Source organism: Erinaceus europaeus, chromosome 15, assembly GCF_950295315.1.
Source record: "Erinaceus europaeus chromosome 15, mEriEur2.1, whole genome shotgun sequence".
Classification (NCBI taxonomy): domain Eukaryota; kingdom Metazoa; phylum Chordata; class Mammalia; order Eulipotyphla; family Erinaceidae; genus Erinaceus; species Erinaceus europaeus.
Window position 1 is genome coordinate 3,880,595 of NC_080176.1, and position 26,470 is coordinate 3,907,064.

The 26,470-nt window shown below is 57.9% G+C and overlaps 1 protein-coding gene across 2 annotated transcripts; it reads right to left on the minus strand.

Moving 5' to 3' along the window:
- Positions 1-379: 379 nt before the first annotated feature.
- MGRN1 (mahogunin ring finger 1) lies at positions 380-25,304 on the minus strand. Of its 2 annotated transcripts, XM_007522029.3 has the most exons (17): positions 24,877-25,304; positions 18,695-18,813; positions 17,812-17,900; positions 17,269-17,415; positions 16,451-16,568; positions 16,209-16,275; positions 15,734-15,783; positions 13,539-13,586; positions 12,707-12,775; positions 8,576-8,735; positions 6,335-6,444; positions 5,164-5,229; positions 3,848-4,074; positions 3,132-3,249; positions 2,960-3,002; positions 2,368-2,466; positions 380-1,534 (listed from the first exon to the last, which is right to left on the minus strand). In XM_007522029.3, exons 1-17 carry the CDS (start codon positions 24,962-24,964, stop codon positions 1,443-1,445), a joined length of 1,710 nt encoding a protein of 569 aa, XP_007522091.2. In that variant the 5' UTR covers positions 24,965-25,304; the 3' UTR covers positions 380-1,442. The 2 variants fall into 2 exon arrangements, with proteins under 2 accessions (XP_007522091.2, XP_060028428.1); XM_060172445.1 differs by lacking the exon at positions 5,164-5,229.
- Between the last annotated feature and the right edge of the window lie 1,166 nt (positions 25,305-26,470).

Consider the following 26,470-nt stretch of genomic DNA (forward strand, 5'->3'; position numbering starts at 1 on the left):
CTTTGAACCGCCCCCACCCCAGGCCTGCGCCTCGGGCCGGCAGGGAAGCTGCTCCAGCCCCGGGGCTGCCGGGACCCCTTTCTACTCTGAACACAGCCTCAGGGCCTTTGCACCTCCTGTGCCTGGGGCCTGCGCGCTCCCAGGACCACCCACTTCCTCTGCATCTGCAGGACGGCTGTTAAATGGGGGCGGCTGGGATTTGGCCCTTAGCAAGCCAGGCCTGACCGTCCCTGGGGAGACCCTAGCTTGCAGCCCCAGCAGCACAGAAGAAACGAGCCAGAGCTGAGCAGTGCCGGTGAAAACGGTGCCCATGGTGCCCGTGGCCTGCGGTGAGGCCGGACGACGCAGCCCGCGACGCCACCTGCCCCGGAGACACAGGGCGCAGAGCATTGCCGCGCGGCTTTATTTCTACAAACGGACAGTAAAAACGGACACAAACCAGGCGACCGGAGCACGTCGACAGCACACGGGAGTCTCGGACAGGCCGTCTGCGCCCTGCCCCTCAAGCACTGGCACCAAGGCCCACCGCCAGCATGGGCGGCTGAGAGGGAACCGACCGGGCTGGGCACACACACCCCGGGCGGGGGCTCCGGTGCCCCGACACACCCGGGACGGGGCTGGGCCACCCCAGAACCGTCCTGCCCCGCAGAGCCCCCAGGAGTAGTGCCTCCGGCGCAGGGTGCGAGCCTGGGCACTGGCACCAGGTGTACGGGGTGGGCCCTGTGGCTGTCACTCAGCTCTGTCTGGAGAAAAGGCCAGCAAACAGACCAGACAGAACACGGGGCACTGAAGAGTGCAGCGGCCAAGGGCCCCAGGTGGCAGCCGCCCCACTGGCACGTGAAGGGCGGCTCTGCATCCAGGGCTCTGACCCCAGGGGCAAGGCCGCCGCCTCCAAAGGCTGGGGCCTGGGGGCCAAGCACTCGGTGCTGCACCAAGGCCCGCGGGCGGACGAGCCAGGAGGGGCTGCAGGAGCCAAGAGCTTGGGGGCAGCGGAGGATGGACGAGGGAGGGAGGGGCACAGGCAGCGGTGGCAGCCAGGCCACCCTGGGCACAAACACAAGGGGGTGGGGGTGTGGAGGAGACGGCCTCCTTCAATGACAGCAACCCAGACTCACCCTCCGTGGACCCGGCAGGTGCAGGGAGCACCACCCCATCAATCCCTCCATTCTGTCCCCCAGGCCCCCACTGCTGGGGGCTGGGCTGCTCCTGGCCCGCCCCCCCCCCAAGGAGCTGGCAGCAGAGCCGAGGGGGAGCACCCGGAGCTGGGGGACCTGGGCGCGGGCCCCACGCTGGTGTCCTTCGTCCTGGCCCATTACAAACACATGGATGTGGGGAGGGGTGTCCGGGCTGTGCTCCTCAGGGAGGCTGGGCGTCACCTGCAGTCCAGCGGGTCCTCAGCAGTCTGCGGTCGGAGGCCTCGGTGCGGCCAGCCTGCCGGGTCCTCAGAGCGGAGTCAGCTCGGTGGCCCCAGGCTCGGGGCTGGGGGTGCTGGTGGTGCGCAGGCTGCAGGGTGTCTCCATGGAGGTGGACCATCCTGTGGGGGTGGGGGGCAGAGAGAGGGTCACGCCCAGCCCCTGGCAGGAGAGCGGGCAGAGCCGCGGTGCCCTCAGTGACACAGTGAGGGCCTGTCCCGGCACAGGGCTGCCTGAGGTTGGGAGCATACACCACCGGCCCTCTCAGACAAGGACCACAGAAAACGGGGGCCCCCGCCAGTAGACCAGAGGGCCCATCCCGTCACCAGACAGGGAAGCTGCCGGTTGAAGGCCTGGGCAATGGCACACAGCGACACAGTGCAGGTCTGGGGAGACTGAGGCAGGGGGTGTGCAGAGCCTGCTGGGCAAGGAGCAGCCTGCAGCCACGAGATCACACGAGGGTGATGGTGGCCTCTGCGCTGCCGCACAGGCCTCAAGCTTCCCGCTCTGGGAAGCCAGCAGCAAAGCAGCTGGAGTGCAGGGCGGACGGGGGACCCCGAGGAGACAGACCCACCCCACCTTGCCCAGTGCCCGCAGCCTACTCCCTCTGCCCAGGCCAGTCAGCCTCTGTGGGTCCCTACTGCTCGGGTGTGCTGCCGTGGGTGAATGTGTCTTGGCAGGGAACGAGGTGTGAGCCTGCCCCTGGCAGCAGCAAAGGGCCATGTCCTTCCACATCTGATGGCAGAGTGCCCTGAGGGCAGAGGCTGTACCCACCCGTTGCGCCCCCTGGATCCAAGGGCTGTGGGAGGGGCTTCTGCTCAGACGAGAGGAGTGAGGCTTCCCTGGTCAGTCCTACCTGGTGGCCACTGTGTAGCGCCAGGGACAGAGGACCTCCCTCTCCATGGACAGGGAGTGTGGGCATACCCTAACAGGCCATGCTGAGCGAGCATGATACCTGGCAGGTAGATGTCGGTGGGCAGGCCAGGCTGGCTGAGGCTGCAGTGTTCGGGGCTCCCGTCTTGCAGGACGTTCTCTATGGATGGCACTCGGCTCTCTGTGTGAGAGGAGCAGAGTTCAGGTCAGAGTCCAGACCTCCCCCGCGCCGCTCTCCAGGGATGCCCGGGCAGGCACTTCCTCACCCTGGGGGAAGAGGGCCTTGGCCTGCACAAACCCAGCAGGACTGACAGAGCACACTTGGAGTGATGGGGTCTTCTAACATTGTGGGCCGGGAGCCTCTGCCTCAGGCTCCCTAAAGCAAATGGTCCTGGGCCTCACACCGATGCCAGCCCTGAGCTGACACCAGGGTGGGTGGGGACTCTCACTGTCACCTGCCCAGCTGCCCGGCCACACAGTCCTGGAGGAGGACCAAGCCATGGCCGCCACAGGAAGGGCCAGGCTGGGGACTGCCGGTCACCCCAGGTTTCGGGGAGGAACCAGGCTGCGAGGACTGTCCTCTGCGCATCAGGGCCGGGGGTGTTACCCAGAGGCTCCAGAGGGCCCAGCGGTGCGTCCCTGCCAGCACCAGCTCCCGGGAGGGACAGGCTCACCTTGTTTCAGGGACGTCTCGTCAATCTCCTCCGTCATGAAGCTCTAGAGACCAAGGGAAGCCGTGCTGGGACCCCGCGACGCAGCCTCACAAGCAGCCCCACACCCCCCCGCAACAACCGCACCACGGTGAAGAGAGGCCGGGTAGTTGCAGCCCAGCCTCCAGGTCCTCACCTCCGGGGAACTGCTCAGTACCAGCCCCGCCCCGCCCCGCGGCGCAGGTGCCTCCAAGTCCTGGGAGAGCTTCTCCTCGTCCTCCTCATGGATGGGGGACGACGGGGACCGCAGGGTGCTGGGGACAGAGGAGAGGAGTGATGAAGGACGGGAGGAGAGCACTTCCGGGGTCTGTGTGTGTGTGTGTGTGTGTTGAATTTCCGGTAGGAGAGGCAGTAGAAACATCCCATGGGGCAGGGTGACTGGGCTCATGTAATTAGGTTGTCTTGGTCTCAGGCGGCTTGACAGAACCTTCTCTCCACTTGTGTGTGTGAGGCCCTGAGTTTAGTCTTGGTATCACACATGCCCGTGAGGCTTCGGCTCGTGCTCTCAATAACAAAGAAGCCTTTTTATTTTTTCTTTACCAGAACCCTCAGCTCAGCTCTGGTTTATGGTGGTGCTGGGGAGTGAACCAGGGACCTCGGAGCCACAGGCATGAAAGTCTTTTTCCCTCTTATGGTCTCCCTGTAAAGCTTTTGTGAAAGTAAAGAGTGGAATAGCTCATTTGGACAGTGTGCTGCTTGGCCACAGGACCCAGGTCTAGAAGGTCTAGAACTAAACTGCCTGGTGGGGAGTGGCGGGGGGCGGGGCAGCGTCCCTATCTAAAGCAGCCCCCCGCCCACAGCAGGAGGGTGGGACCCCACAGCTCCCTCTAGAGGGACCCAGCGCAGCCTCACCTGTCAGGGGACTTGCCCCTGGGCTTGGCCTTCTGTTGGCCACTTTCCATGATGCCACCGAGTCCCGCGAGGGGACAGCTGGCCTGGGACAGGCCCTCAGAGACGGCTGAGTATGTGATCTCCTCGTAGAGTGGTGCAGAGGGCATGGCCGGGGAGGCGGCCCGCAGGCCGTTGAGCGCCTCCAGCAGGGAGATGGGCTCGTAGCCAGGCGGGATGCTGTCAGAGCTCTGTGGGGGACCGGGTGGTGAGCGGGCCTGTCTCTACCCTGGCACCCAGAGCCAGCAGCCCAGGCAGAACCTGCACTAGCCTGCAGGGACTCGGCCCCCCCTCCCCTGCGGAGGCACCCCAGCTCTGAAGAACTCCTGGGCCAGGCCCCACCCCTGACAGCTGACCGCAACCTGGTGTCCCAGATGAAAGAGGGACCAGGCCATCTGGGAGAGCCCCCACCCCAACTCGCTGCCCCTGGCTTTCTGTGCTGCTGCTGTCTGCAGGAGTGGGGAGAGCAGTTAGTTGACTGGGGGTGGCAGGGGCAAAGCACGGCAGAGGTAAGATAAACCCCAAGAGACTTCGGGCTCCAGACTTGAGAGGATCAGTCCCTCCCCTGCGCTGCACCCTCCACCCCACCAGCTCCTGCTCCAGGAGCCCCACCCACACCCCTGCTTAAGACCTGCTGGGTAGAGTGTCAGAGCAAAACTGGCAGAGAAAGTGCCCCATCCTGGGGGACACTGGCCTGCACCCCATTGTGTGGTGGGAGGGGCAGATGCTAGGAGTCCCTAGAGGGGACCCCCACCTTGATCACCTGGGAGAAGCAAGAGAAGCACAGGCTTGGGGCCACAGGGTGGCAGAGGAGATGGGTGGGGCCCCTGCCTTAGGTGGGTACCTCCAAAGCCCTCTGCCCACCTGGTACCCTGTACCTGCGGGCCAACAGAAGGGGGGGTCTTACTCCAGAAAGTGAGCCCTATCTCAGGCTGACTCTCCAGTCCCGCCCACCCCCAGGCCCGGCCTCCTGCCCCCCGGAAGCCTGGCCCACAGCACAGGCAGGCGGCAGGCAAGCGCCTCACTCACTGCCAGCAAGAAGGAAAAGGGAAACACAGGAGAAGCAGAGCTGCGGAGGGCGGCTGGGGCGGCACTGTCCACACACAGGGACCCGGACTGGCTCTCTGCTCAGAGACCTCGCACAGAGCTGGTCTCCGAGAGGCAGGGGTGGCAGGGCCGGGGCGCCCGACAGGCTCCGGTAAGCGCAGTGGTTAGTGGGGTGAAGAGCCCCAGGCTGCTGGCTGGAGGGTGAGGGTGCAGGGAGGGGCAGACACACTTACTGTTTCCCTTTTAGCTCTCTTGCTGGCCAGTGAGGCGGGGTGCGACTTTGACTTTTTAAGGGGGCACTGTCAAGATAAAAACCACACTGAGTGTGTGCACGCCTCCCTGTCCCTCCTGCAGTCTGCGTCACCCCACACAGGAGGACCTGGCTGGGCACTCCAAGGGGGGGTGTGGGGAAGGGGCCCAAGACCCCGGGGATCTCAGGAAGCATGATGCCTAGAGACGGCAGGGGGAGCCCGTCCCCCTCTGGGAAAATGTACTGTGGATGCAGGAGCGACACGGGGCGCTCGGCCAGGTGAGAAGGCCATCTGAGCCCACAGGAAGTGGAAGGAAGCCGCGCTTTGCTGCACCCCTGGCCAGGAGCGTCCTTACTCCGTGCGGCCAGGTTCCATGTTACCTGGTACAGGCAGGCGGTCAGCTCGGCTGCCCCCGGGGCCCCGCAGGCCAATGAGACTGGTCCCAGGAGCAGGGGGGCTGCGAGAGCGACTCAGGCCTTAAAAGAAAGCCCAGAAATCTGAGTTCTAGGGAAAACCTGAGGGATTTCTTTCCCCTTTAGTGGAACTGAGGCCTTGCTCCTGGGCAATTTCACTGCTCCAAGCCACTTTTCATTCAGAGGAAGAACGAGACCGAGACAGAGGGGAGACATCACAGCACCAGAGTTTCTTCCGCTGCTGCTGCCACAGCACCTGCCATCTGGTGCTGGGGCCTGGGCCACATGCCCTCTGCCAGGCAAGCCGTTTCTCCAGCCCAACCTCCTGGCTTTTAAGTTTCCAGAAGCCCACCAGCCCTCCTATGGGTAAGCCCTGGGATTTCAGGTCTCCACTGAGAGCTGACAGCTCTCTCCTGGGCCTGCCTGACTCCCCACTCCCTCTCAGAATTTCCTTTCTAATCAAGCCATCTCTGTGCTTTCTCCCCAGACCTGCCCAACCTCCATCTGTTTGAGTCTGTTTTCCCTCCTACCTTCCCACATCTGTTTCTCTTGCTGCTTCTCTGCCCTCTCCACGTCTCTCTGCTCCATTCTTCCACGTCTCTATCCTTCTACCCAGGGACTGGCCACATGTGGGGGGGGAGACTCCCTGTCTGTAGCCCTGAGTCTCAACCCCAGGGCCACACTGGTGCTGAATGCCTGGCCGGGACCCCCGCAGCCCAGCAGGAAGGAGAGGCACTTACGGAATGCTCGTCATGGTCCATGCTCTGGGCCAGCACGGGGCTGAAAGAGACGGGGGACAGGGCTCCCGGTTTCTTCCGCACGGCACGGATCTGCAGAAGGGCCCGGAAGGCTGTGGCAGACGGGCACGGTCAGGCTAGGGCAGTAGGGCCCAGCACCCCAAGTCCCCCCACAAACAGCAACCGGGACACAGATGTCTGCCATAACCAGCAGTCCTGGAACAAGATGCCTGCAGGTGCAGAGCCCTATTTCAGGCCTCAGGAGGGAGGCAGATGAAGCCCACCCAGGACAGAGCTCCTGGGGATAGGCCACATGACCCAGGCCTGGAGGTCCCCTGCCACAAAGCACCAGGTGCCCTACGCAGCAGAGGGCAGGTATCACATCCTGGGGGGGGAGGGGTCTCAGCAGGGAAATGTTCACAGGGAAATATTCCTGTGATGGGACCACCCGGAAGCCAGGAAATCAGGACGGGCTGGTAGTCATCTTGATAAGGACAGGACTCCCCATTCACCCGGAAGTACCAGCTTTAGTGACTCGAGTGATGTGTGAGATTCAGCTGGGGAAAGTACAAGCCACCTGTCTGTCCCCCACAGGCAGACTCAACAGGGACGCTTACACACGTCACCAGCAAAACAAACACACGGGCCACAGATACCCACACTACCCAGCCAGACGCTGTTCCTCCAGGCCGGCCGCAGGGCTCAGGAGCCCAGGATCATACTGCCGGAGGATGCCCAGCCCCAGAGCCCCCAGGGCAATTTCTGCTCCCCAGCTGCCTCCGAGGCTGCCACCATGCAAACGGAGACACTGTCCCCAGGCCATCCGCATGGCTCCTCCCAGTCCACATGTCCCTTCTGGGCTCTGGACCCCTGGGCCCTCCGTTCCCCTGAGGACCCTGAGCTCACCACCCTTCCCAGAACACTGCTACCCAGGGACTGCTACCACATGCTGCCCCCAGTCAGCAGGGTCAAGAACCAGACCCCCACGCGCACACACACAGATACAAACTGTCCTTCACTAGCCATGACCTGGGTAAGCTTCCTCTGAGCGCCAGGCAGTGACAAGGCAAGTGGGACAGCTGAGCCCACAGTCAAGTCTAGGGCCAGGAGGTTAGGATGGAGCCGCAGTGCCCCCAACAGGCACCCAGAGCCCCCTGCAGGCTCACCCACTAAATGTGGAGGTCAGGCAGGTGCACACTCACACATGCCTGCTAGGCTGAGCAGCCCAGTGGGACACTCCCTGCTCTGAGCTGCAGCTACAGGTTTTACTCAGAACTGGTCCCAGTGGGGCCACTCTTGACTTAGGAAGTGTCTGTATACCAAAGGACAACACAGGTCCTGGAAGCTTCAGGTCCTGGAACATGATGGCAAAGGAGGCCCCAGTGGGGGTTGTAGTGTTACATGGAAAACCGAGAAAAGTTATGCATGTACAAACTACGGTGTTTTGCTGTCAACTGTAAACCGTCAATCTCCCAATAAAGAAATTAAAAAAAAAAAAAAGTGGAGTATTCTGGGAAGCCAGACCTAGCCTCTCCACCAATCTCTTCCCAGCCCACTGTCCACTCTAACCTTGTTTTCTTTGCTTTTCTAAATCTTTTTCTCTCCCTTTTTTTAAAAAAATTTATTCATTTTCCTTTTTGTTGCCCTTATTTTTTTTTCATTGTTGTGGTTGTTGTTATTATTGATAGGACAGAGAGAAACGGAGAGAGAAGGGGAAGACAGAAAGGAAGAGAGAACCTGCAGACCTGCTTTTCCACTTGTGAAGCAAACCCCCTCCAAGTGAGGAGCCGGGGGCTCAAACCAGGATCCTCATGCCGGTCCTTGAGTTTTACACCATGTGCGCTTAACCTGCTACGCTACAGCCCAACCCCAACTTTGCTTTCTTTGTGGCATGTGGGAAACAACCCAGGGCTTAGCACATGCATTAGAGCGCTGACTGGCACCCTGGCCCAGTTTCTTTATTCTGGATACCTGGTGGAGAGAGTGGGGAGAGGAGAGCCAACAAGGCACTGCTTGTGCATCCAGGGAGCTGCCTCACTGCTGCCCATGGTGCTTCCATGAGGTGCTGGGCCTTAAACTCGAGATTTACCCTCTGAGCCATCCTGGGCCTCACTAACTTCCTAAAAACAAAACAACTTCCACGTAACCACTGGCATTCAGGTCTGTGCAGCCCCGACCTCGTCGCAGACCACAGCCCGTCCCCTGGCCGAGGCAGCGGGCCTGTGGGCCACGCCGGGCACTCACGCAGCCGGCAGATGGGGCAGTTGCTGGCCTGGTAGCGCAGCGTGTCGGCGCAGGAGTTGCAGAGACACAGGTGGCGGCAGGGCAGGATGAGTGTGTCGCGCAGGTCCGAAAGGCACACCACACACTCATTGCTGTTGTCACTGTTCTCCTCGTCCGAGGGCTGTGGGGGAAGGGGGACGGGGTCAGCAACATTCCCCGGCAGGGTGGGGTCCCGGACTCGCGGGGGTCAGCAGAACTGGGCTCCAGCGCACCAGCTCAGATTCCGTACGTGGACTTTGACAGCAGAGTCTGGAGGATACAACCCGAGTCAGATAATTCAGGTCTCTTATTCTTCAGAACGAGGAGAGAAATGCAGACAAGCCCTAAACCAGGGCAAACACTGATGTGGTTCAAGGCCAGTAGCCAGGCCAGGAGGCTGCTCACACGGCAAAGCTCACACGTTACCAAATGCCAGGACCCAGCCACCATGAAGGAAGCTTCATGAATGGTGGTGCGGTGTCTCTCCCCTCTCCTCCCCTGCATCTTCCCCCCCCCCCCGCCTCTCACCCTCTATCTAATATGTATGAATTAAAGAGGCAGGCAGGAGGGTGGAAGAGTATGATGGTTATGCAAAAGGACTCTTGAGTCTGAGACTCCGAGATGCCAGGTTCAGTCCCCAGCAGGAACATAAGCCAGAGCGGAGCGTTTGCTCTGGTCTTTCTCTTCCTCTGTATCTCTCTCAATTAAAAACAAATAAAACGGGGGGGGGGGGGAGGTGGTGGCACACCTAGTTAAGCACACACATTACACTGTGCAAAGACCCAGGTTCAAGCCCCTGGTCCCCATCTGCAGGGAGAACCTTCACGAGAGCCCTGGAGCAGGGCTGCAGGTGTCTCTCTGTCTCGTTCCCTTTCTATCTCCCCTCCCTTCGCAATTTCACTGTCTCTATACAATAAATAATACAATGAAAAAATAAATACGGGGGTCGGGCGGTGGCGCAATGGGTTAAGCACACATGGCGCAAAGCGCAGGGACCGGTGTAAGGATCCTGGTTCGAGCCCCCGGCTCCCCACCTGCAGGGGAGTTGCTTCACAGGCGGTGAAGCAGGTCTGCAGGTATCTATCTTTCTCTCCCCCTCTCTCTCTGTCTTCCCCTCCTCTCTCCATTTCTCTCTGTCCTATCCAACAACAAAGCAACATCAACAATGGCAATGATAACCACAACGAGGCTGCAACAACTAGGGCAACAAAAGGGGAAAAATGGTCTCCAGGAGCGGTGGATTCATGGTGCAGGCAATAACCCTGGAGGAAAAAAAGAAAAAAAAAGAAAAAAGAAATACAATTAATTAATTACTGGGGGCTGGGTGGTAGCGCACCTGGTAAAGATGGCACATATACCATGCTCAAGGACCTGGGATCAAGCCCCTGGCCCCCATCTGCAGGAGGGAAGCTTCACAAGTGGTTAAACAGTGCCGCCATTAGCTTCTTTCTCCCTACCTCTCCTGCTCTCTCAATTTCCAAAATAAGTAAAACATTAAAAATGTTTTAGGGACCAGGTGGTGGCGCACCTGGTTAAGTGCCCACATTCGAGTGCGCAAGGACCTGGGGTTCAAGCCCTTGGTCCCCACTTGCAGGGAGAGAGCTTCACAAGTGAAGCAGGACTGCAGGTGTATCTCTGTCTCTCTCCCTCTCTTTTTTAAATATTTTTTTAAAATATTTTAAAATATTTTATTTTTGAGAGAGATGCAGAGAGAGAGAGAAAAACATCAAGCACGGTTCAGCTCTGGTTTATGGTGGTGCGGGGGATTGAACCTGGGACTTAGGAGCCTCAGGCATGAAAGTCTGTTTGCATAACCATTAAGCTATCTCCCCCACCCTTTTTAAATGTTTTAAATGCTTATTAAAAAATTAGTAATTGGGGGCCAGGTGGGGGTGCACTGGATTAAGCAAACATTGTACGAAGCACAAGGACCAGCACAAGGATCCCGGTTCGAGCCCCCAGTTCCCCATCTGCGGGGGGGGGGGGGTGAGGAATCAGTTCACAAGTGTTAAAGCAGGTATGAATGTGTCTCTGTCTCTCTCCCTATCTCCCTCCCCTCCCAATTTCTCTGTCCTATCCAACAGAAAAAAAAAAAAAATTAAAAGGTGGTCCAGGAGGTGGCACAGTGGATAAAACATTAGGCTCTCAAGCATGAGGTCCCAAATTCAATCCCCAGCAGCACATGTACCAGAGTGATGTCTGGTTCTCTCTCCTCCTATCTTTCTCATGAATAAATAAATTAAATATTTTTTAAAAATTAAAAATGTGGGAGTCGGGCGGTAGTGCAGCGGGTTATGCGCACGTGGCGCAAAGTCCAAGGGCCGGCTTAAGGATCTCAGTTCGAGCCCCCGGCTCCCCACCTGCAGAGGAGTCACTTCACGGTCAAGCAGGTCTGCAGGTGTCTTTCTCTATCCGTCTTCCCCCCCTCTCTCCATTTGTCTGTCCTATCTAACAACAAAGACATCAATAAAATAATAAAATAAAATAAAAATAATAACTACAACAAAAATAAAACAAGGGCAACAAAAGTGAAAACAGTGAATTTTTAAAAATTAATGTTTTTTAAGACTTTATTTATTTGTTATTGGATAGAGACAGAGAGAAATTGAGAGAGAAAGGGGAGATAGAGAGGAAGAGAGACACCTGCAGACCTGCTTCACCGCCTGTGAAGAGACTCCACTGCAGGTGGGGAGCCGGGGGCTCGAACCAGGATCCTTATGCCGGTCCTTGTGCTTTGTGCCACGTGCACTTATTCTGCTGCGCTACCGCCTAACTCCAAAAATGTTTATTTTTAAATAAAAAAGCCAGGCAGTGGTGCACTGAGTTAAGTACACACATCTCCATATGCAAAGACCCTGGTTCAAGCCCCTGAAGAGGGCAAGTTTCATGAGGGATGAAACAGTGTTGTTGGTATCTCTTTCCATTTCCCCTTCTACCTCTACTTTTTCCAATTTCTGTTTCTATCCAATAAAATAAAAATAAGTAAATAGAAAAACAAATATTTCTTAATGTTATTGGAGAAATCAAAGAGGAAAGACTGAGGAAGAGTGAAAGAGACTCCTGCAAACCTGCTTCACCACTCAAGATGCTTTCCCCTTGCTGGTGGGGACTGGGGGCTTGAACCAGGGTCCTAGTGCATAGTAACATGCACACTCTATCAGGCGCACCATCTCCTGGCCCCCAAGAAAGTTTTTTTTTTTTTTTTTTTTTACTATTTTCCCTTTTGTTGCCCTTATTTTTCATTGTTGTAGTTATTATTGTTGTTATTGGTGTTGGATAGGACAGAGAAATGGAGAGAGGAGGGGAAGACAAGAAGAGAAAAAGACAGAAACCTGCAGACCTGCTTCACCACTTGCAAAGTGATTCCCCTGCAGGTGGGGAGCTGGGGGCTCGAACCAGGATCCTTACGCTTTGTGCCACCTGCGCTTAACCCACTGCACTAACGCCCAGCTCCCCCCTTTTTTTTTTCTTTAAATTACCAGAGCACTGCTCAGCTCTGGTTTATAATGGTGTAGGGGATTGAACCTGGGACTTTGAAGCCTCAGGCATGAGAATCTGTTTGCATAACCATTATGCTATCTACCCCTGCCCAAGAATTTTGTTTTTTTTTTTTTCCTCCAGGGTTACTGCTGGGGATCAGTGCCTGCACTCAGTACCACTGCTCCTGGAGGCCTTTTTTTTTCCCTTTTGTTGCCCTTGTTGCGGTTATTGTTGTTGATGTCGTTTGTTGTTGATGTTGTTCGTTGCTGGGTAGGGCAGAGAGAAATGGAGAGAGGAGGGGAAGACAGGGGGGAGAGAAAGACAGACACCTGCAGACCTGCTTCACCGCTTGTGAAGTGACCCCCCCTACAGGTGGGGAGCCAGGGGCTTGAACCGGGACCCTTATGCCGGTCCTTGCACTTTGCTCCACGTGCGCTTAACCCGCTGCGCTACCGCACGACCCCCAATAGTCGTTTTTAATGAGTGATGATATAGGCCGGTCTCCTGGATGTGCCTGAGCTCGCCACAGCCACCAGGCCCAGGGCTCAGATGTCTAGTGTCCTGCCACACCCAGCCCAGCAAGGCAGCCAGTCAGGGCAGGGAACGGCAAGGCCGACTGTGCAAGGCCCCCACCTTGGTCTCCTGGTTGTTCTTGTTCTCGATGCCGTAGATCTCCTGCAACAGGTAGCTGACCCGGTCCACCTAGGAGGAGAGGCGCTGAGCGGACCAGCCCCAGGGCCCCTCTGCACCCGGCATGTAGGGCTCGAGCAGGACAAGGGGCCTCCCGCCTGCATGATAGGATGGGGGTCTGGTCATCACGCCCTCTGCCCACTTCCTGTCTCCAAACCTCTTTGGACTGCCCACACCTGCCCCACATGACCGAATCCGGCCTCATGTTGGCCACAGCCCTGTGAGGAGGCCGTAGATTTCCAAGGTGCCACAGACCAGATGCTGGGCGCGCAAGCCTTAGGTCTGTTGGTCAGTTTTCAGAGACAAGAGCCTGGCCCCTGACTGGTCTTTGCCCTGTCGGGACGGACCTGTCCAGACACGTCCTGGAGAGGCAACGTGAAACAGCTGGATGCTGCATCCCCTAGAGCCAGCTGGGCTCTGCAGACAGCCCCGGCTAAGCACCAGCTGGGCACCAGGATCGAGTGTGCTGCGGGGGGAGGTGCATGGGAGTTCTCACGGGCCCCTGACGGTGTCACCCCAGAGAGTGGCTCTGCAGTCCGGGAATCCCTCCCGCCTCCTAACTGTGGGTTCTGCCTCTGGCCCACACCAGTATCCTGCAGTGGGAGGAGCAAGGGGGAAGGGGGCAGGCGTGTCACCCTCTGGTGACAGAGGTCAGACAAGACTCAGCTTCAGGAGCCCACAGTGAGGATGGACTGTCTGCCGCCTGGGGGCTCGGGGAGAAGCCACTGGGTGAGTGTGTCTCTGACGTGGGAGGGTGACGCTTCAGGACACTCACGATTTGCTTCTGTTTTAAAGGCTTCACGGAGAAGCTGCCATCCACGTGCTGTGGGAGGAAGCACAGAGGGTAACTCGGCTGCCTTCCTGCTCACTCCATGGCAGGGATGAGGAAGGACAGAACCGTGAAGACCCCAGAGCCAGGCCAGGGTTTCTCTAAGTGAGGCCCACTGACCTGGTCTCAAAATTCCCCAGAGAACCCTCCACAAGTAGAAGTTCCTAAGCTACAGAAAGTAACTCGGGCAGAAAGTAACTCAAGCTCATTCAAGTTCACAGTCGTCAGCCAGGACCTAAAGAGGGACCAGAGCCCTCCCAGCAGCCAGCAGTAGCCCCTGGACAAGGAAGCTGCACAGTGCAGGGATCTCCCGGCGGGAAAGACAAGATGGCAAGCGTGTTCCACAGGGTCACTGAGTCTGTGACCACACACACAACTGTCCCCTCTGAACCAGCCATGACCAGGCTCAGGGATGGCGTCTAACAAACTTCTAGAATGACAGCCCCGAGATCAAGCATCTTCTCACTGGGCTTTGAGCTGGAGGCAGGAACCTGACACTTGGAAGCCCAAGGTGAGCAGCCCTCACTGCACACAGCCGAGCGGGGAGCAGAGGTTGCACCAGGCAGGAGAGGGTGCTGGCCACCCCAAGGTACTCAGTGTCATAGACTGCAGGAGGCAGGAAAGCCTGCACTCTGCACCTGGGGGTGGGGGGTGGGGGGTGTGGCCGGCAGGACAGCTAGGAAGAAAGACTGCAACATACCATCTAAGCCAGTGTCATGGGAGGGTGCTGCTAACATAGCAGAACTTGCGGGGGTGTGGGGGGGCAGGAGGCTGGCTGCCTGTCGGGGTGGTGGAGGCAGGGGGCTGGCTGCCTGTCAGGGACAGGGGCGGCTGTGTTATGTTATGGGGGCTGCAGTGCCAGGGGTATGGGTACCCACAGCGTTTCCAGAGGGCACATCCACTGCTCAGCATGGCTGGCTGATACCGTGGCGCCTACTCAGTACATGGCAAACAGAAGAGCCTGCCCGACGCCCAGATCCTGGGACACCCCGTGTGGGGAGAGCAGGGAGGCCACCACTTTCCTCAGGGCCCCACAGGAACGAGAGAAGCCTGGGCCTCAGAACTGGGTGGAAATGGATGGCAACCTCAGCCTGCAAGCAGCAGGGGCGCTCGCACCCCAGCAACCCCAGGTAGGGGCAGACCCGGCACCCAGACATTCACAGGGTGCCCACTGCACACCAGTGCCGGGGGTATGACCCCAGGGGCCAGTTCTTTTTATTCTGTTTTTCTTTTTTTTAATATTTATTTATTCCCTTTTGTTGCCCTTGTTGTTTTATTGTTGTAGTTATTATTGATGTTGTTGTTGTTGGATAGGACAGAGAGAAATGGAGAGAGGAGGGGAAGACAGGGAGAGAGAAAGACAGACACCTGCAGACCTGCTTCACCACCTGTGAAGCGACTCCCCTGCAGGTGGGGAGCCTGGGGCTCAAACCGAGATCCTTATGCTGGTCCTTGCTTTGCTCTACCTGCGCTTAACCCACTGGGCTACCGCCCGACTCCCTATTCTTTGTTTTTCTTTCATTTGTTTTATTTAGTTTTGCTAGAGTTCTGGTTGTGCTAGGAACTGAACCTGGGGCCTTTGGTGCCTCAGGTATGAAAGTCTCTTTACACATCCATATGCTGCCTCCCCAGCCCAAGGGTCAATTCTGACCCCACCTATAACAATCCCTCCAAGGGGCCAGACACTGGTGACACTCAGGCCTTGGTTTTGGTGGCAACTGAGGAGTTCCTACAGCCAGAGGGAGGCTGGGGTCTGACTCGCGAGCTACAAGTGGGCACACCCTGGCTGTTTGTGGGAAGTTCTAAAGCAGTGACCTCCTTCTAGAACCTTCTTTCTCGCCACATTCCGGATGTCCTGATGGTGACACATGGCTTCCAAGTCCAGCTCCCTGGGTGCACCACACTCCCCAGATCCAGAACCCAGGCCTCCAGCACTAGGCCAAATGCTGCGCAGAGCTCCTGGGTCTCACTCAGTGACAGGAAGGAGGAAGGGCCGGGTGGCACTTACGTTTTTTTTTTACCAAAGCACAGCTCAGCTCTGGCTGATGGTGGTATAGGGGATTGAACCTGGGACTTCAGAGCCTCAGGCACAAGTGTCTCTTTGCATAACCATTAAGCTATCTACCCCTGCCCGCACTTACCTTTTCAAAAGCAGCCAGGAGTACATGAGCATGACCGGTGACCTCCACCACTGCGCAGGGAAGGGGGGACAGTCGGAGAGCGGAGAGTGTTAGCCTCTGCCCAGGCCCGGGCTACCACTGCTGTCCGTGTCCGGCCTCTTCCTCCCTGGCAGGCCCCACCCTTCTGCTTATCTCCCCCTGCTCTGCCCAGGAACCCTTCATGCCCCCAGATGCTGGGCTGCACCTGCCTGGTAGGCCCCAGCCCCCCTCATGACAGCAGGGGGAGTCACACAGACACCTGCTGCTCAAGCCTCTGCAGCCTCTGTCCTCATTACCGGGGCAGACTCATGGGTGCTGCCCCAAAAGCCAGTCGTGTGGGTTCGGGGTGAGAATGGCCAGCCTGCACCCAGCTGTGAGGAGCCAGTACTCGCTGGGGGGAGCCCCGCGCCCTAAGCCCAGAACACATACCACGGGGGCTGGGGAGAAGGGCCCTCACCATCTCCTTCATCCACCACTGCCTGGATGACCACTGGAAACACGCCCCGATCCAGGTCAAAGTTCAGCTGAGGAGAGAAGACGGCCAGCAGTCAGCCAGGCTACGGGGAGAAGGTGTGGCACCCGACACTGCCTCTCGGGCCAAGGTGCCCCCAGCACAGGGGGCCCTGAGCTCAAGGACCCAAACGTGGACTCAGCACATCTGCAAACGATGGGGGGACTGTTTCAGGTGACGGGAGCTACCTCGTCATCCTTCCACTCTGCAAAGTCGATCTTGAAGGAGGGCAGGGAGAACTGCTGGCTCACGCCTCGCTTGTAGTGGACGGTCTCTGACTGTAGGGCTGGGCTCCTGGGGCTGTACCTGGGGGGGGGGCAGGTCGTGAGGACCCCACCTGCCCACATCCCCATTCCCAGGCCACCCCAGCACAGGCCTGCTGGAGGAAGTGCATCTCTTGGGGAGCTTAACAGAGACCTGACCATCAGGTCCCGCCCTGCAAGCCCTGGTCTCAGGCACACAGGAAGGACACAGGTGGCCCCCGGCTGCCCACCAGACTGCAGGCCTCACTGTGCCTGGTTCTGAGTCCAGGGCCCATACCCAAGGATTCTGTCATCTTTCCAGAAGTGACTACACCTTCTCACTTGGGTTCTGTGGGGGTTATTATGTGTGAGATTTATTTGCATGAGAGATATATAGAGAGAGAACACTACTCAGCTCTGATAGCTGGTGGTGCCAAGGACTGAACGGAAGGCCTCTGGGGCCTCAGGCATGCAAGTCTGGTGCATGGCCAGTGCTCACTCCTCTGACCTTCCTTGGTTCTGGCATGAGAGGTGCAGTGTGGAGCGCCTGCCCCCACACCTGCTCCCCGACAGCACCTCTGCTCCAAGCACCCACACCCCCCATCACAGGCCTCTGCAAGCCACGTGGCAGGGCCCCCACCCGCTGCCTGTGAACCTGGAGCAGCCTCTCATGGTCACTGCATCTGATGGTGGGGCCACCTCAGGGTCAGAGGGGCCCTGACTCCACACCTTGGAGGCACTGGTGCTGGGGCCCCGGGACTCACACGGCTGAGCCGTTAAGGAACTCCTCCACCGCCTGGCAGTAGATGGTGACGGCCACACGTGCGTCGGCGTCAAAGGTGAACTCCAGGCTGTAGAGCACCCGGGGCTTCTCCCCGTCCTCGCAGGGGCTGTCGTTGCCATCCTTGTACCTGCCCAGGGAGGCAGGGACAGCAACTGGTCAGGGAGCCACTGCCCCCCACGGTGTCCCAGGGCCCCAGGGCCTGCAGTCGGCTGCTGGCTGGGCCCCACGTTCTGGCAAATTCAGGGGCCTAATCCCAGGTGAACAAGCAGGCCCAAGGGCAGGGGTAGGTAGGCTCTAATTCCCTCCCTACACACACACATACTCTCTCTCTCTCTCTCTCTCTCTCTGCCAGGGGCTACAGCAGCTTCCTGGGCAGGGGGAGCTGGCTGTGGGGCCAGGCTGAGTAGCACAACCCCATCTCTGTGCTCAGCCCGTCCTCAATGACTACAGTGTCCCCAGCCTCAGCCCACAGACCCTACGGGCACAGCTGCCCAGCAGTCACCAGGCCCCATCCCCCACTTACCTCACGAGCCGGAGGGAGTCTTTCCGGATGTTCACTAGGCTCCTCAAGGTCTTCACAGGCTCATGGGGGGCAGGGGTGACGTAAGGAAACTGGGAGAGAACAGCCAAAGGAAGCCCAGGTGACTTAGTGGCCCCCTGCTCTCTCACCATCTGCGCCCCACCAGGCTCGGGACGGCTCTGTCCTCTGCCCCAGCCCCTCAGAGTTCTCGGCACATGGCAAGCGCCCAGCATGCCTGAGGGGTGTGGCCACGCTGACACCTCACGTTTCCCATAGGATTCTGTCCCCCACTCAGTGTAGAGAGGCAGCTGCTCTTCCTCTCTGTAAAGAGGCCCAGGGGCCCAGGACCATAGTCACACCCGAAGGGTCCCCAACAGGGGTGTGGCTGCAAGAGCTACTCTGCTCCAAGAACCCTCAGCCACCCAGTCCCCGGGGAACAGAGACAGGACATGCCCCATATACAAAACAAGCCACACACAGTGCACATGCTGTGCAGACTTCACACACACACCACACACCCCTCCACACACACCCCACACACACACCACATACACCACACACACCCCACACACACCTCACACACACACACCCCTCCACACACCACACACATACCCCACACACAGCCACACACACACACCACACACAGCACACACCACACACAAACACAGCACACACACACACACAACACATACACACCACACACAGCACACACACACAGCACACACACACAGCACACACACACAGCACACACACACACACACACACACACTGTGTACAGGACCAGCTGGCAGCTCTGCCCTGTTGGAGACTCAGTGCCTGCTTGTCCCTGTAACCAGGACAGAGCTGAGGACTGTGCCTCCCACGTGCCCAGGTCCACAAGACCCACCTGGACTGGGCGACTGCCCAGGAAGTTCAGATCCATGTTCTCACCAAAGAGGTAGCCTTCAGGGTGGGGGGTGTCGAACTTCTCGCCCCCCATGAAAAAGTGTGAGGCAAAGTAGTTTCCTGGCGAAAGAAGGAACCACAGTTATTAGCTGGGAGGCTCCAGGACCCAGATCCCCTGCCCAGCTCCCTGGGGAGGGCAGTGGCGGCCCCACATGGATCTCAGCTGTTGTATGCTTTACATCGGGTTCTAGTTCTCCCCCGCCAAGAGAATTGACAGAGATGAGCCTCAGCATGACAGTCTGTTGTGTCAACCACTATGCTGTCTCCCTGTGCCTCCACACATCCTTTTAAATACACCAAATGAAGGACAATTCCTTCTTTCTCTCCCCCGAGAGGGGCCCCAGAGACCCGTCTCTTCCAGGCCAGCGACCAGGATGGGGTGAGGCGCCAGTCTGAGGCAACTGGAGTGAGCGTTATCTATGGAACCAACTGTCCTTTAGACTGAGGGGACTTCATCGAACTTCACTCCTTGGCTGCTGGCTCCCTCACCCAGCCCCACAGTGAGCCTCCCTGTGGGGCGCCCTTCCTGCACAGGCAGAGCTGAGCCCACCCCCCACCTCAGCCCAGCTGGGATAGTGCAGCCGGCAGACACACTTGTGGGGACCCACTGAGCCCAGTGGGCACTCAGGGCAGCGTGACAGCCGCCCCGCATGCTAGGGGACAGCCGTAAGGACAGGACGAAGCCAACCCAGACAAACAGCACGGGTGGCAGCTGGTCTGAGGTGGGGCGGCGGCCTGGGGCACACCTGCACGGCACACCACAAGTGCTGCCACTCCAGGGAACTTCCAGGCCACTAAAACCAAAGGCCAGGCAGGCTCACCCAGGGCCCTGCACTCGAAGGGGAAGCAGCCCCATCGCCACCCACAGTCTGCCGGCACTTCCCCTCCAATCCGCAGCTGCTGATGGGTGGCCATATACGTAGTGGGGTAACCCCAAGGGCACCGTCTACCCTGGGCAACCCAGCCGCACCTTGCTAATAGTGAGGAGGACTATCACCTCCTGGCATCTCACTGTCTACACTGGCTGCCTGGCCCCAGGACAGGGAGTGAGTCATCTGTGACTGTCAGCCGACTGGTCCCAGGACCCCCAGTGATGGCCCAAGCCCAGCCAAAGCTGGGGTGGCATGTGTCAGTGTGCCCAGGGCAGAGGCGGAGCTCTCTGGGTGGTGGCAGACTAGTGTGTATGCCCAGCTGGAGAGGCCCACAGGCCGTGCCTGACTCAGAGTCAACCCATGCCTGGGTCAGTGGACAGCAGAAGTTTCTCAAAGATCCCAGAGAAACGACTAAGGGCCCCTGGCACCGCCGCGCCCTGGCACAGGCTTGGGACCGGGTGAATGCTGCAGAGACCTCAGGGACAAACACAGCTCACGAGACTGAGGGCAATAACCCTTGGCTGAGGCCAGTGCTGGTAGGGGCCAGCACAGGTGACACCGGGAAGCCACATCCCTGCCCCCAGGCTGCTGGCCTCTGAACGGGAGGGGACGCCCCAGTGCAGGTGGCAACCCCTCTCCCACCCAGACCCGTTGCCCCAGCCACGAGGTTCTCAGAGGACAATGCACGCCCTGGAGGACCCAGAGTGTCACCAGAGCATGTCTCTGTGAGGAGCCCCTTTGGGGCCAGAAGGAACACCCCCACTCTTTCTAGGAGGACCCCACTCTGGCAAAGGCCGCCTGTGCTGGTCGTGTGTGGCGGGCCCCCGGCATTCCTGAGCAGAGGTCTCACTGACACAGACTCAACACTAGTCTCCTGGCCCCCCATCCCCTGCAGCCAGGGCACCCACACACAGGGCTAGCTGCCCGCAAGCTCACTGTACAAGTGCTGAGTCTGCCTACTATGTGCCAGGGCCAGGCACAGGGTGGCTGGTCTGGTTGCTATTGCTCTGCCAGAGGGGACAAAAGTCTGCTGTCACTGGATGTGGCACAGCTCCAATAAGATAAAGGAGGGAAAGCTGGTGAGGACACACCCCTGACTCACTGCAGGTGTTGGTTGGCCCATGTGTTCCTGGGGGGGGGGGTCACAGGCCGGCTGCACCTCCCTGACACCTCCTCAGGGTGACCTGGTCCCAGCATGAATGGGGGCAGGGTTCCCAGATAGTCTTGGGGATGGCAGCGACGCTGGGCACATGGACTCTCAGGTGGGGTGCTCCCTCCCCTGGGCCCCAGCCTTCACCTGTACTTGGGGACAGACACCTGACAGGAACGGTTCCCCAAGCTGCTGGGACACCGCAGCAGAACTCCAGCCGGGAGTTACGTATGTGATTCTGCCCAACGTTTCCATCACAAAATGTAAACAAGGAAGCATTACAGAACTAGCCAAAAATAAATAAACTGTAAAGAAAAAAGGAATAGGGGCTGGGGAGACAGCATAAGGGTTATGCAAAAGACTGTTCATGCCTGAAGCTCTGAGGTCCCAGGTTCAATCCCCAGCCTCACCATAAGCCAGAGCTGAGCAGTGCTCTAGTCTGTCTCTATCTCTCTCTAACTAAAATAAGTAACAAATTAAAAAATAAAATAAAAAATAAATAAAACCAAGGGGAATCCAGACAGTAACATACCCAACTGAGTGCATGTTACCACGTGAGAATGTAGGTTCAAGCCCATGGTCCCCACCTGAGGGGGAAGCTTCACAAGAGGTCAAGGAGTGCTGCAAGTGCCTCTCTCTCTCTCTCTCTCTCTCCTGCCTCACTCTCAATTTCTCTGTCCTATCAACTAAAAAGAAAAAAAATACAATCAAGGTCAAGGGGGTCAGTCAGCTGCTTGGCCAAGGTCCCAACCCAGCCCCTACAGCGCTGAGGGAAGCTTCAGTATCTCTCCCTGCTTCTTCCTTTCTGAAAAACGTCGGCCAGAGCAGGGCAGGAAAGATAACATAATGGGGGGATAGCATAATGCTTATGCACAAACACTTTCCTGTCTGAGGCTCCAAAGTCCCAGGTTCAGTCCCCTGCACCACTGTAAGCCAGAGTCAAACAGCACTCTGGTTAAAAAAAGAAGGGGGAGGGAGTCGGGCGGTAGCACAGCAGGTTAAGCGCACTGTGGCGCAAAGCACAAGGACCAGCGTAAGGATGCTAATTCGAGCCCACCTGCAAGGGAGTCGCTTCACAGGCAGTGAAGCAGGTCTGCAGGTGTCTCTTTTTCTCTCCCCGTCTTCCCCTCCTCTCTCAGTTTTTCTCTGTCCTATCCAACAATGATGACATCAATAACAACAATAATGACTACAATAATAAAACAACAAGGGCAACAAAAAGGGATAAATAAATATTAAAAAAAAAAAAGAAGGGGGTCAGGCATAGCACAGCGGGTTAAGTGCACATGGTGCCAAGTACAACGACCAGTGTAAGGATCCAGGTTCAAGCCCTTGGCTCCCCACCTGCAGAAGGGGTCGCTTCACAAGCGGTGAAGCAGGTCTGCTGGTGTCTGTCTTTCTCTCCCCCTCTCAATTTCTCTCTGTCCTATCCAACAGCAACAGCAACAATAACAAGGGCAACAAAATGGGGGAAATGGCCTCCAGGAGCAGTGGATTCATAGTGCAGGCACCGAGCCCCAGCAGTAACCCTGGAGGCAAAAAAGAAAAAGAGAAAACTGTGTTGCACCAAAGAAAGGACTCTGGGGAAGGGGGAGTGTGGAGAGTGGGGTCCTGATGCAGGACCGAAGTTTGGGGTGAGACTGTTCTGCAGACATCCATCACGGGAAGATGAGAAAGTGTAGCCATGTATCCGTAACTGTACAATAAAACAAAGGAAAAATAAAAATTGACCAGAGCACTGAAGCCCATTAACCACAAGAGCAACAAAATAATATTAATAAATAAAATCAAAACGATCAGCTGCCCAGGAGGTGGCTCAGTGGTGGGGTCCAAGACTTGCAGGCATGAGGTCCCAAGGTTGGTTCCTGGCACCACATATGCCAAAGTGGTATTCCCTCCCCCTCCTCATATTAGACAGATATGTAGACAGGTCTCTAATAAAAATGAAAGCACTAAATAAAAAGAGGTAAGGGCTGGGTAGACAACATAAAGGTTATGCAAAAGCCTTTCAAGTCTGAGGCTCTGAGGTCCAAGGTTCAATCCCCAGCACCACCATAAGCCAGAACTGAGCAGTGTTCTAGTAAAAAACAAACAAACAAACAAACAAAAAAACAGATACGGCAAATCAGTAAATCTGGAGCCATTCTCCCCACATCGTTTTTGCACCAGCTGACGAGCCCACTACAGAACCGGGGACACCTTGGGGGGATCAGGGGCCTCTCACGCATTACACCTGGGGGAGCTGTGTGCCTGGGGGCCCAAGCTTGGCTCAAGCTGGTTTTCTGCCTCCTGTCAAGCCACACCCAGAAGCACCAACTCAAATCTTTTTCTTTTTTTAATTTTTTTAAAAACATTTTTTTAGTCTTTATTATTAGATAGAGACAGCCAGAAATGGACAGGGAAGGGGGTGACAGTGGGAGAGAGAGACAGAGAGACACCGGAAGCCCTGTTTCACCACTCCTGAAGCTTTGCCCCTGCTGCAGGTGGGGACTGGGAGCTGGAACCTGAGTCCTCACGCTGTAGTATGTGCGCTCAACCAGGTGCGCCACCACCCGGCCCCACCACCTCAAATCTATGGACAACCGTTACGCCGCAGGAGGCTGCAAGGAGGGTGTGCACAGGTCACCTCACTTCCACTCTGAATACCACACAACCATCCAGCCCAGAAACCCCGGACCAGGGCGCTGAGCAACTCGCCCAAGACAGGCTGGAAGAGGGCCACTGACTACAACTGCTTCCCTAGGCCTAGGGGTGTCAGGCCACAAAGCCTCAGGGGATCTCAGTGCCGGGGTCACAAGGGGGGCGTGCAGCACACCCCGTTCGCAGGCCTTCTGCTGGGGTCGGACGGCACCCCTTCCACTGCTAGCCTGCACCCCCTTTTTTCCAGTGCTCTCAGGGGCTCCCCCTCTTTGCCAAAATCAGGGCAGATTAAACTTCCTAATAAAGGCTCTTGCTATTGCATGTGATTCTGGTCTTCTTTGCGTGAGATCAGGACTCCCAACCTGAGTGGGGAATGTGGCTCAAGCACCAGTTTAGGGCAGGGGTCTGGGGGAGTGTGCAGCAGGGCCTGAGAAATGGTGTCCGAGCTTCCCCACTGCTGGCAGGCGGTCCTGGACCATTGGAGTGGGTTGGGGGCTGGCCTGGGGGCACCAGGAAGATGCTGTAGATGCCAGGCTGGGAGTCCCCCAGCCGGGAACAAGTGACCAGAGGAGACGGAGAGAGGAGAACTGGGGCTCATGTTGGGGGATCTGCCAGGAGCAGCCGGGACCTGGTGAGGGTCCCTGGCTCACCCCAGCTGAGACCTTAAAATCATTTCCTCCCGGGTGGCTCAGGTCTCCGCATCACATGCTGGGGGGGGGGGGGCACAAGCCTGGAAGCCCCTCCTGGCCCAGCCCCAACCCCAGCCCCCAGGGTTACCTTTCTAAAACTGCCGCTTACTCTTCCCATGTCAAGACCCCCAGACTCGGGGCCGGTCGGTAATGCTTCTGGTTGAGCACACGTTACAAAGTGCAACGTCAGGGTTCAAGCCCCTAGTCCCCAGCTGCTGGGGGGGAAAACTTTGCAAGTAGTGAAACAGTGCTGCAGGTGTCTGTCTCTCTCTCTCTTTTGAATAGTTCATTTACCTATTCATGACAAAGGTAGGAGAGAGAGAAAGGACCAGACATCGCTCTGGTGCATCTGCTACCAGGGATTGAACCCGGGACCTCCCTGCTTGAGAGCCCAGTGCTTTATCCGCTGCGCCACCTCCGGGACCACATGTCTCTCTCCCTATCTCCCCCTTCCCTCTCGATTATCTGGCTGCCTCTGTCAAATAAATAAAGATTAAAAACCGAAAAGCCCAGACGCCCCGCCTGGCCCGCGCCGTGGCTCCCTGTCCCCCCCGAGCTGGGTCACAGTTCCGCCCAGCCTCCCACAGCACAAGCCCCCGGCCCGAGCGCTCCGCCCGCGCTCCTCCGTGCGGTCTGGGGTCCCCGGCGGGGGCGTCGCCGCGGGGTGACGTCATCGCCGCGACCGAGGCCCGGGGTCTCCGCGGCCGGGGGCGGGGTGCACGGGCCATGGGGCTGACCCCGCGTCCCCAGCGCCCCTGCCCCCCCGGCTCACCGGACTTCGGGGGGTAGCGATAGGCCGAGTTGGCCTGGATGTCGATGTCCTCCACGCCCGCGATGCGGCGGCTCAGGATGGCGCCCATGGTGCGCTGCGGCCGGGCCGCGGGGCGGCGGCGGCGGTGGCGGGGGGGGGGGGCGGGGGTTCTCACGCGGACATGGCGGGACCAGGCCGCACGAACGCTCGCCCACGGCCGCTGACGCCTCAGCCTGCGCGCCCCCACCCCGGCTCTTCAGCTCGGCCGACGCCACGGCGGCCCTCCGCCCCCCGCGCGCGAGGCACCCCGGGAGATGGAGTTCTTGCGCCGCGCGGAGCGGCGGAGAAAGGCCTCGGGGAACTACAACTCCCAGAAGACACCGCGCCGGAGCCTCGGGTTATTGACAAGCGCCCCGGGAGACCTAAGGCGCCTGCGTGCGGCGACCACCGGCCCCCGGCTCGATGTTGCGAGATCCAGGCGCTCCTCCGCTAAGCGTTCGCACCCGGGGTCCCTGCCCGGCGCCTTCCACTGAAGTGGCTCTTAAGCATCTCTCCGAGCCTCTGTGTTTCTGCCCGCTTCCGGGGCGACTCTTGCCCCGCCAACAGAGGGCGCACCTTTCCCGACCAGCTTCACCTGGGCAGGTGCTCTTGCAGAAGGCCAACTGCTGGCTTTATGTCTAGCGTTGCTCTCTGCACTCGGAGCACAATTTCTCTAACAAATAAATGAAGTATTCACGCGGGACCTCGGAGTCTCAGGCATGAACATCTTTTGCATAACCACTATGCTTATCTCCACAGTCCAGAAATAAATCTAGGGGCCGGGTGGTGGCGCACCTGGTTGAGCACACATGTTACAGTGTGCAAGGACCCGTGTTCAAGCCCCCGGTCCCCACCCGCAGGAGGAAAGCTTTGCGAGTGTTGAAACAGGGCTGTAGGTGTCTCTCTCCATCACCCCCTCCCCTCTTGATTTCTGGCTGACTATCCAATAAATAAAGATAATAAGAAATAAAAAATAATTCTAAAAAAAAAAAGAAAGAAAAATCTTAAATAAAAGCAGCCCATGAGGGGGTCGGGCGGTAGCACAGCAGGTTAAGCGCACGTGGCATGAAACGGAAGGATCCGGGTTCGAGCCCCCGGCTCCCCACCTGCAGGGGAGTCGCTTCACAGGCGGTGAAGCAGGTCTGCAGGTGCCTGTCTTTCTCTCCCTGTCTTCCCCTCCTCTCTCCATTTCTCTCTGTCCTATCCAACAATGACGACATCAGTAACTACAACAACAATAAAAAGGGCAACAAAAACAACAAAAATAAAAATAAATAAAAAAACTTTAAAAAAGCAGCCCAGGAGGTGGCACAATAAAGCATTGGACACTCATGCATGAGGTCTCAGGCTCAATCCCCTCCCTGCATTGTATGTACTACGATAATATTCTATTTCTTTCTTGTAAAAAAAATTATTTTGGGGAGTCGGTGGTAGCGCAGTAGGTTAAGTGCACATGGTGCAAAGCGCAAGGCCCAGCTAAGGATCCTGATTAAAGTCCCCAGCTCCCCACCTGCAAGGGGAGTGGCTTCACAGGCGGTGAAACAGGTCTGCAGGTGTCTGTCTTTCTCTCCCCCTG